This window comes from Rhopalosiphum padi, chromosome 2, assembly GCF_020882245.1.
Source record: "Rhopalosiphum padi isolate XX-2018 chromosome 2, ASM2088224v1, whole genome shotgun sequence".
Classification (NCBI taxonomy): Eukaryota; Metazoa; Arthropoda; class Insecta; order Hemiptera; family Aphididae; genus Rhopalosiphum; species Rhopalosiphum padi.
This window is the reverse complement of record NC_083598.1, coordinates 66,677,168-66,689,580: the sequence shown is the minus strand read 5'-3', so window position 1 is coordinate 66,689,580 and position 12,413 is coordinate 66,677,168. Positions and strand designations below refer to the sequence as shown.

Below are 12,413 nucleotides of genomic sequence, written 5' to 3'. Positions count from 1 at the left end.
TTAGTAAGTTAAGTATAAACTTATTATACATAAAAACATTTTTAACTATAAGCATCAAACAATTTTTTGTTCAATGTTTTCATCAAGTAGTAACTATTACAGAAAACTAGTCCCTAAGTTTTGTTGATTCATGACATTTATTAAAATGTGAAACTATTATATTCAATAATATTAGTATCTAATCATAATAACTTATGATCGTACATATTAACATGGCTGCTTGTGTTGTAGTATAATTATTAATTTCAGGCGTTATTTCTCAGTGTTAATATTTTGATGATCACCTATTAACTGTCTATAATAACAGTATAATAAGTAACGTTCATCTGTATAGAATATTCGATAAATTAATTATTTTTTGCTAACCAAATTAACGTTCATGATCATGAATCATGACAAGTTTTAATGTATTATAATAATAATTAATAACATTAAATAGTATATACCTATAGTGTTTATTAAATAATTATAGTATAAATTATCCAATAAAACACCCAAGTTTTAATAAAATAATAATTGCATTGTACATTATCACATTTAATTAAAAACATATATTTATTTTAATATTATTAAGACGTTAGCAAATACAAAATACGAAACTACTAGTAAATAATACTCAGCGGTAATTTTTTCCTATTATTTGTAATAATTTTATTTTACTTTTTATAATAATATAAAAGTGAATTATTTGTGAAACAAATTTAAAAACTTAACTTCGTAAAACTAGGACTCCACAAGATACATAAATTCTCAGTATTTATTGGTTACAATTAATTTATGTTCAACAAATATATTAATATTAATAAAAAAATAACACATTTAATATATATCAATAAATCGGTCAAAACATAGTTAAGGAAGTCCCTTGAACCGTAAGTAAGTACCTATGTGTGATGACTGGCTCTGAATGGGATCTGAGCAAGTGCATGAAACGTCACGTACCGCCGACGTTCCGTTACCCATAAGACGGAGATGTATTACCCATACCGCGCAGGTGCACATTGAACCAAACCATTAAAAATAAAACATTATTATGGGAAAAAGACTAAAGAGAAAGAAATACGTAATATTATTATTACCGAGTCGCAAAACAAACACGCTCAGCAAAAGAGTTTCTTTCTCATTTCAACAAATTTGACGTATGCAGTTATTAGTAATAGGTAGGTACTGTTTAACTACAAGGGTCATAGTTATTATAGCAATAAAACTTCAGAATAGCTGATCATATAGTTGAAGTTGTAATAATATTTTTTCTGACTTCAGAGAAATAATTTTTTTTCACCTCAACTAAATAACTAATTTCGTTTTACTAGAACTATTTACTATAAATAAATTACGAATTTGAAAAATACTTATATTGGAGGATATATTTAACTAGATCTAAGCTTGATGATCAAGCCTTGATCACCGATGAAGTCGCAAAAAGAATTATTACATTACAGACAGCAAATTGTTGTAGTTTTGGCAATTATATGCTTATATTATTTTTCAGATAACATAAACATCATACTCGTAGTTATAAGGTGTATACCTGATGAATAATTTATTGTTAACTCTCAACAAAATATGCATAATTTGTTAGCAACATCATACACATATCTAATCCAAAATTATAAGTTAAATAAAATATTTTGTATTACATAAAATAAAAACTAATATAAAAAAATGTGTTATACATCGAAACAAGACCGATACAATTAATTAATAATTTATTTCTTATTTTGTATTTTTAAATAATGAGCACGGTTAATGTTTAATGCCATATTATATTATATAGACATAAAATATATAAAATAATAATCAAGAAGATAAATGGAAGGTTCATAAGGTTAAGTAGCTAAAAAGCAAAAAAAAATAGTGGGTAGTCAAGCCTACAAACCAAAAAATATTAAAATATATATTCTTGGTAAGTTATAAATAATTTATGTGTAAAAATAATTGTTAATTAGATAAATTATTATTGTTAATTGAACCTTACTACCTTAGTGTTTCGCTTTGATAATTGCAAATTTTTAACATAATGTTTATAGATACAACTCGAATAAAATGTAAGGATTATTTAAAGTAAAAAAAAAATATTGTTTTTAAAAACACTTGCAAAAACAACTTGATTGCGCAAGAACTAATCATAATATTAAATTTAGATCTTAATATTTCATAAAAAAGTTTTATATTATATCAATCAAATTAAATTAAAATAACACAATAAACCGGTAAGATACAGCAAAAAAAACAATTTATTGTTTCGATCACCTATGATATAACAGTAATGTATTATTATAGGTAAGTTGTAAGTATAATAATTAATATTATGGATCTTAAAGTTATGATAACTTAATGACATTACAAATATTTTAAATGTTTATTGTCTTATAAATCAGCTTTAACATTTTAAGTTTTACAAAAAAATATCTATAATAAATAATGGTTTATATAATATAATAAATATTTTAACGTATTGATAAAATTATACAACTATTGAACTTTATACAAATAAAAAATAAAAAAATGTTTATATCTATTATACATAATTATATAAGGCATTTCATCGTATATCTCTAGGAAAATATACCCCCGGAACTATGAAACTTCTAACTCTTTGAATATTTGATGGAAATTAATTATAAGAAAATTGAAAATAAATATTAAATATTTTTATTTAAAATTGATTTAAAGCAACAACAATAATGAACTACAGTAATAAACTAATAACTATCCAAAATCATATTTTAGTATTATTAACTATAGAAATAAAAGTTATTTATGACGACAATCACAGTAAAAACTTTTAATTCTAATAATATTATTAAAAATTTTTTTATATAATTCGTATTGGTACGTGTCAATATCGGGCATAAATAATTTTGTTAGTCAAGTTTTTCAAAAGATATAGATAGTAAGAAAATATTTAAAATAACCTCATAGAACTTTTAAAAAGATACTAGTGTGAAAATTTGACTTATAAAATACCAATTAAATTATATTTTCCAATTTGTTTAGAATAGTCTACATACCACTATATATATAACAAATTAATTAATTGTATTACACAGGTTATCAGTGGCGTATTTACGCAACCTCCCTGCTGGAGGTTTCCACCCCTTCCAGATTGATGATTTAGCAAATAAGAACAGAAAGTTTGATTTCATTTTATAATTTTACTTTATTTATACGTATAAAATAAATATAATGTAATAAACTTTTCACCTCCCCTCACAAAAAATAGGTTGTGTGTATGCCACCGCAGATTATAAAAGTATTATTTTATTTTAATTTAAGTTTCTAATAAGTATCTACTTATATAATATGAAGGATGATTCTTTTAAAAATGAACACTCAATATTTTAAAAAGTATTAAGGTTTTAAAAAATATAATTTTGTGTATAAGTTGTATAAGTCTTAGCTTATAACTTATTATAAAACAAAATTTATATTTTTAAACATTTTTTATAGTCATTATTATTAACTTTATACTTTTTCTAAACGATGACATACAGTTATAATTTCATGTTCCAAAGTAAAATATTTTTCAAAGAATTTCAATGTATAGGAATCGAATTAGTTATTATAACTTATAAGAATTTAAAGTTTAGATGACCTGTTGAGTGGAGTAGAGCATATTGATCTACTACTCTACTCATATAAACTTTAAATATTAAAACTTAATTAAATAAAACTTTAAATGACTTTATGAGTTATACGTGATTCGTTCGAAATTCTATTTTTATTTTTCTAAATTATACTTATACTTGAAAAAATATTAAGCTTAAGAATATGAAATAAAAAATACATTTTAAAGACTTCAAATATATAAAAAAAAAAATGTAGGTATCTATTTAAAAACTTTAATAAGCGCCTACTTTTTGAGATTAATATTACATATACATCATCCACCTAGTATTCTGTATGTCATAAGCATAACTCATAATTAATATTTTTATTTTTTAAGTTTTATTTTGTTGATAAAAAAGTTTCGTTATTTATACTATAATATTACATCCATTTATAGTTTATATTTGAAATGAAATCTGTTAACCAAATTATAATTTTCCATATCAAGAATAATAATAAAACTATAAGCTTATAGAAACTATTAAGATTAGGTTATCAGTTTAAATCGAAAAGGAAAAGTAGTAGATACTTTTATTTGTATACATTATTATCAGTATAAAAACATAATATAAAACAAATAATGTTTGAATATGATAAGTAATAATTACTAATAACCTTTACCTAATTGTAATATTCTATTTAATACTGATGTATACATATATTACTACTTTAAAATTTAAAATGACAAAATCGTTGGTTTGTATAAAAACTTATCGTAATTCGCACAATTTTTATCACACTAAATTTGGAAGTTAATAAACTTAACTAGTTATTAAGTTTATTAACTTAATAAATACAGTATTTTTTACGTTCTGTTAATTATTTCTTGTGTATTACAAGAAAAATTCTTAGTTCAGAACTGTTTGTATTCCAAAAATGGATAATATTGAAAGAGTATTTTACTAGATTATTAACATTTTATAAAATTATAGTTTAATAAAAGTATACAGCATACAAAGGAGTATTAGACAGTACGATGTATCATGAACTAGTTTTGGCACAAGATACAGCGTACTTATTATTATTAATATTTTAAATTAATTTATAATGTAAATGTTTTTCAACTAAGTTCTGTTTACTTATAAACTAAATTCATAATTAAAGAATTAATAAATACTGGACATTTATACAATATAGCAATAAATATGTGTTGAATACAAATTAAATATAAAGCTACAATTTAATGAAAAAAAAGACACTTTATATACGATTTAAAATAACTAGGTATTGAACAAATGTAATAAAACTTATTAAAAATTAAAATATAAAATGTTAAATAGTCTATTGAAATTACATTTATATTTATTCTTTAAGTTTATACTAAATAAAACTAATTATAACAGTATACCTATATACAAATGTAAATAATTATAAAAACAAAAATTATTTTAAATTTTCTTTAGCTATACCTACCTTTATGATAACTATTTTTTTTATTATATAAGTTATAAGTTATAATTATATTTTAATAGTATATTCATATTATTATTATAATTTACATAAATATATGTATAATTTGTTGGTTATATATTGGGTTTTTCTATCTAGGTAAATTGCTAAATTATTATATATTATTTAGATTGAATGCTATCGAGTGTTTTTACATACACTACAGAAACAAATTAATAATTAATCCACAAGTTTTTAAGGTTAAAAAAATATAATAAAAATAAATATTATAATTTTCTTGCAAATATCCATTTATATTCTTTATGATGGCTAACATAATCCGAAGTCTAATAGTGCAGAACTCTATTCATGTTCCTACTTCTAGTCCGTGCATATGTGTTTAAGACAAAAGATCAAAGATCGTCCCTCTCATTCATCACGCAACACATTAAAGATGACGCCCAAATAGATTTTATGTAATTAGATCGACAGTAAATAGTTCTGATTTTTATTTTATTTTCTTTGTACACAGCACAAAATTATAATTTTCAATCCAATTAAAAATAACTGATAAGCCGAGATTTTGTACTTATAATAATGACCATCATGAATCCCAGCAATAGATCCCAGACAAACCGCATTCATTAAAAACGCACGTATATTCATATATATATTTTTAATTGACTTCTTATCTAAAGTGAACTAATTTTAATTTAATAATAATAGCAAATATATACACTACTCCTAAAATTATATTTGAACATAATGCTGAGCTTTAACAATATATACATTATTGTATCAAGAAAATCCGCAAGATCTATGTTTTTCTCATAGGTCATTTATTACTTTTACTCTACACTAGTAAATGTTAATTTAAAATAAAATTACGTAATTATAGGTACTAAAATGAATCTTTTTTAACTGATAACCCACTATACCAACGTGTACCTACAATACAGATTGGAGAGTTAATAAAACATACACGTAGCGTAATAATTTATACTTAAATAAACATAAAAATATTTTTAAAAAGATGTGTATAATAAAAATGTATGTAATTCATATATAATATAAAATTATATTATAGGTACGTCATGTTAATAAGACTATAATTAAATATGTAAATTGAAAATAGTTATAAATCATAATTTAATTTTATAAGTCTTGCCAAAGAAAGGATATGAGATAAATGTAAATAATTTTATATATTATTAAAATATTTGTCTCAATAATAAATTATTGTATCTTCATTCTTCTTAATTTTATTACATATAATAGATTTATTAATAATTTAAAGTATTTAAACAATTAATTAAACAAATAATATCAAAACTAAAAGGTATATTTATCAAATTAACGCTTTAGACAAAAATATTAGGTTTAACTCATTAATACAATTAGACCACCATATAATTTCCCCATACCCATCAAACACCAAACTTCACATTCTCGAGATGACAAAGTTTGAAATAATATTTTGAATGCAAATCCAATTAAGTATATGTTATATAAAAATCCACCTTTGAGAAAATATACTTCAAACAATATAATATTCTGCACAGACGTTTTTAAGTTAAAACGAAAAGTAGGAATCGTAATTATCCACAAAAATCTTTTAACCTTATCAGTGGCATAATTAGGACTTTTCTGGGGGGAGGGGGATATAATTTTTACGATCACAGTAAGTGAGAACTCCGCTCTATACAACGCCCTTTTTACTCATCTAATTTTTCAATTCGTCTATTATTATAAAATACGTTAGGTAATTGATTTTATTAATAATTAATAAATTAATAAACAAACAATAATAATTTAATTATTTTTGATATTTAATATTTATTTTTAAAAATTATAATATAAATTCCATTTTTCTTGGCTTCTATGCTAAAATATCAATTATTTCATCGAGATTTAATTTTATATTATGATGTATTGCATAAACAAATGTGATTTTGTAATAGCGTAAATGCTAAACATTTCCCTTAAAACCGCCGGTTATGCAGGAAAATAAAAGAAAAAGAAAAGATTCTATGTTATAAATTATATTTATATAAGTTATAAGTTATATTTTATATTCTCTAGAAAAAATTCGATCTAGGGGATTTATCCGCATTCCCATCCACAATAATTACGCTACTGAACCTTATAAACGATCTACAAAAAATGTCTTTCATTTATATAGCAATTCTTAAAACAGTAGAACACATAAACAACTAACAAGATAAGTGCAAACATAATACTTTTATCAGATTTATTGAGCTACTAAAAGATTTAGAAAATAAAATAAACACTACAGATATTGTAAGACTTATACTATCTACAACAGTTAAAACTCGAAGCATAAGAATAAATTTAACATTTACTTCTAGATTACAGTAAATAATAAGTTTAAAAAAAGTGAACTAAAAAGTTAAAAGGGAAACAGAACTAATAAACACAATATATACCACTCCTATGATGGGCTATGAGTAATAGCTTTTTAATATTTATTTTTAAGTTTTCAACAAGAACTTAAGTTAACAACTTATTTAGACATCATAAACGATTAAATTAAAAAAACAATTTAAAATAAATGAAAAATTCAGTGAAAAAATAAATCAAAATTACAATCAACAATTCATGAATTAAAAATAAAACAAACAAAATAATACTGTACAATACAGTTGTATTTTCAGTCAATAAAATCAATAAAGTAAAACAATATGAAGTTCAATATTGAAAAAAAATATGATAAATAATAATTCATAAGTCAATTTATATTAGTACATATCCTACTACTATTCAAGTTTTTACTGATTATATTAAACAAATAAATGTATATTGATTAACATTATTATAATATCTACATAAATAAATAACCTTTTTTAAAATTAATTTTATTACTTTAAATAACCTCAGATATTCGTAATTTTATCATTTTTACACCTGTAAAAGAATAGTACATTTATAACAAATTAGTTTATGTAGCGATATCGGTATAATCAGTATAATTTTACACAATGTATATAGATATTGATTATTTTAAATATTTGATGGTAAAGACATCAATATTGATTGGAAAAACTATTTTTTTATTGTAATAGTATTTTTATTTTTAATGTGATTTAAATCGTTCGATCTTACCTAATTTACTCTTTATAAATTATAAATATTAACATTATACCTTCCACGTATAAAAATTATATTATATCTTTGAATATGTATACAAATATTTTATGTTACGAAAATGGTGTAAGTGGATAAAACATTATAAACTTTGTCACTAAGACATTCAGTTTTTATTGCATTTGTTAATATTATATTATTTATATTAATGTATAATATGTTTTTAATAATCAATTGTTTTTGACATTTCTTTTAAAACAGTTTTAAATATAAATATAATTTGAATATTTAAACTGTACGCTGTGTGCTATGTTTAAATGTTTAATGTTCACATATTTTTGTTATAATACAATCAGTTTAAAATGTTCAAACAATTAGCTTTAATGGTTAGATTTACCATCCTATGTGCAGTTCTGTTATTATAAATGCCACTTTTATTTGTAATCGTGCCTGAACATTTGAACTCTCTTATCTATAATGACGGCCTATGTTCAATTTTCTGACGTCATCGTTTTATTTTTTCATGTATCACTTCATGTGTAAATATTATAAATAGGTATACCGAATAATCATACAATTCAATGAGAAAAGGACACACATTAATAAACCTAATATTTTATTATTTACATATTTAAATTCTTATAAAACTCCAATTGGAGTAGGATTAAACGATTTAAAAAATGGTTGAACAGCTAAATAAGTAAATTAATTACTGGTACATGACATATGACTAAAAATATCATTACATTTAAGTTTTAACAATTATTAAGAACCTATCGAAATTGTGACAAATATGCCTGCATCGAACATCGTTCTAAAACATAAAACTACATATTTTCTTTTCATTGAATGAAATGTAAATGTTATCTTTGTCAATTTTACAGTAACTTATAAACAAACATGGGATTTATACTTCATAAAAATACATAATCTAAAGTACATAGTACTAAATTACTTAAAATAATATTTTCACTCAATCTATATTAATTTAAAAAATGAACTAAAATAAAATATTCGATCACAAAAAAAATGATTTGCCCTCCAAGCATACAGTCAATAACGAATTTTGTTTTTATTAATATGTATTATATTTTTTCTTTCCCTCTCTCACTAGAAACGTTCCATGAACTTTGCACCCAGACGGCGATAAGCTAACTCGCGACTGAACACTACTGCATATACGAGGCTGCTCAGCATTTATGAGACTCAAATGAAACGAAAAAACCTCTCTTATCTATGAAGGCCTACGTGAACCTTTGACACGGCTATCTCGAAGCTCGTTAAAAATCCATTGAATTGCTTCATCGTTCAGATAAACAAAACGTCACTCAACGTGAGTATTGAATTATCCGAGAAAAAAATTAAGAATTTAATACACACAAATATATTTATACGTAAAAAATAAATAAATAATAACTTCGATAAAACTTGCCTTTGTCTTTACCACATGGCGAACCCTTGATAGAAAATTACAGACAGAGAAAAAAAATTGTTGATGTATTTACGCGAAAACCACAATACACGCGGCAAAACCGAACGAGCAAAGTGTACTAATACGACTTTTTGTTCTACAAAATATATGAACCAAATAACACACGTTATTATTTATCTTATCGTTGAGTGCATGCGTGTCGGAGGATAAGGTTCTTTTTTATATTAATATATTATGGGCGGCTCCGACTGATACGACGACGCATATGGAACGTTATGATTACACGCTATCAAGTTGATGATAACACACCAATGCTAAGGTCTGTGGCCAAAGCATCGTCACCAAACGGTCGGTCACTTGAGTTTTGCTTGAACCCGGTCAGTGGTCAGTGAACTTGTTAAGATGGAATCTTGAGGAAATTAACAAAAGTCATTAAGACAGACATTCCCTCTAATGGCCAACCTTGAATTTGAAATCGGTCAACTCGACTAAGTATTTAAAACAATAGTTTAATATCTACAGTGTAAGAAACGAAAATTATCTAACGTAAACTACCCTAAATACAAACCAAGTTTTGCGTTTCCATAAATGTAGGTATTAAATTCAACTAAATTACAAAAAATTACTTATAATAGGTTGGTTACTTTAAATACATTGTAATTTACATTGATCACAGATTTAGAATTCTTCACAAATCTTTACTGACGTAAAAAAAAAATGTTATTATATGAAATAATATACTCAGTTAATTCATTAATTGTATAAATATTAAATACCACGGGGCCTCTCATTGGGACAGATTATAAAACATAACATAAAACGAATAGATTATGGAATAATATTATGTAATAATGTGAATATAAATCCATAGCGACAGGGTGTATATAAAACATTAAAACAGTTAACATTGAAAAATATTTTTTAAATTACATTTCATTAAAATTTGTATTAGATATATTTATATATTTAAAAACAATTAATTAACTAGTAAAATTTAATAACTTTCTTTATACTTTTAAAGCTATATTTTTGCTACTACTGGACGATAATAATCATACGATTTTTAACAAATACAGATATTTGTTATAAATAATAATATAAACATGCTGTCGTGTTTAAATAGTATACAACATTAATTAACATTTTCTCGCTTACCCAAATTTAATCACCTGATCAAGTAAAAAACTGCGTTTATTATTTTCTGTGAAATTGTGAATGCTTTTAGAACAAACAATATTTTGTTTAAATTTATCTACACACCATTCTTGTGTGATTTGGGAAATCCTTATATTTTGAAGTTTTAAATATTAGTTTAACATTGATCCGTGTAAAATGACAAAATCGCGGGAAATAATAAAGCGATTAAATAAAAAAATGCTAGTACCTATCTATAGGTGGTATTATATTTTAATGACATTAACCATTGGTAGATTAAAGGCAAACAGTAATCAGTCCTTAAAGCCGAAAAATTCCGATACACAACATTCGATCGCAAGCCAATAAGTATGTGACGTATTTAAAATACAATAGTATTAACTAAAAATATTAATTATTATTATTACTATTTTTTAAATTTATTATTTAATGTATGTTTAGTAAAACGGTTGTAAAATTTCTATCGGCCGTCCCAGAACCGAGCGTGTTGGTGAAAAACTAATTATAAATAGGAATGGCAGTAAGTTTTACAAGAAACAAAATGTTATTCGTCTAACGTCGCATTAGACATGAATTTAAAAATAATATCAACATGTCTATATGTTATAGTGAATATAAAAACTATGTCTGTGTACTTACCAAAAGCTCTCAAGTAAGTGGCATTATTGTTGCTGGCCGGCATGTCGTCGTGGTATCGTCCCGCGGTGCAGATAACGCCGGTCAAACGACGCGGGAGGAGATAAGACAGAAAAGCGCGTATTAAAAAAAAACAAATAAATAATAATAATAATACTCAGTTATCGTTTTTACTATTATCGTACATATTATTACTATTATAATCAAACGTTGGCGGTTTAATGGGTGAAAACTTTCGATAAAAACACGTCACGCTGCGCCCGCGGAACGGTCAGTGGTGGTGTGTGCGTAGTACGGACGTGCGGTGCGTGAATGCCGCTGCGGTGCAGTCGTCGGTGAGCCGAGAGAGTCGGGAGAGCACGAAGTACACCGCGGTCGTAGGTACCTACTACGAACGGACGAGCGGGCGGCGCAGAGGAGGAAAGCCGAAAAATAGGATCCACGCGAAAATCAATTAAACAAAATAATATACTTGTCTGTTTTTTTTATGAAACCAAATAACAACGCTATGTAAATACTCTGTATACTATAAATATACTCGTATATTGTGAAGATAACGGTGGCGATCGATGGTGATTTTTTTTGTGCCGTAAGTGTTGTACTGCGCAGGCGCTGGCCACGGCTGTTGGACGACGACCGCAACCGGTGGTACGCGTCGGTCGGCGCGATGATCGGGCGCGACAAAGTATGCAATGTATTATTATTATTATTATTATTACGATTTACGGTTGATGAGTCGGTCGGTCGCTGGTCCCCCACCAGAAACGGAATTGCCGAGACTATCGCTTCGTGCGTGCGTGCGTCCAGGTCTCGCGTTTGGTGCGCGCGCGTGTCGTGTTTCGGACGACACGCTGTGTAAACAAGTCGCGTTGATTGCGGCGATTTTGTTATTTTTTTTTCGTTTTAAATGACAACAATTTAACTAAAAGAAAACATGCACAAACATTATGCGTCTCGGGAGACGTGCACGACAAACTCGCAAGTGAGCAGCGACGATAATGACGGTTTATGTGTTTTGTGGTGCGCGGTGCGCGCGCGACGACGACGGCGACGGAGTTCGAATGGGCGACGGGCGCGCGATCGA

At 25.7% G+C, this 12,413-nt stretch overlaps 1 protein-coding gene across 2 annotated transcripts in view; it reads right to left on the bottom strand.

Annotated features, from left to right (window-relative positions):
* The window catches only part of LOC132919680 (box A-binding factor-like), a 41,644-nt gene extending 29,231 nt beyond the window's left edge, over positions 1-12,413 (bottom strand). Inside the window, exon 1 of one of the 2 annotated variants that reach the window (XM_060981455.1) lies at positions 11,333-12,413. In XM_060981455.1, coding sequence (XP_060837438.1) covers positions 11,333-11,375 — 43 coding nt within the window. In that variant the 5' untranslated portion in view covers positions 11,376-12,413. The remainder of the gene's footprint in view (positions 1-11,332) is intronic. The other variant, XM_060981454.1, reaches the window with a different exon arrangement.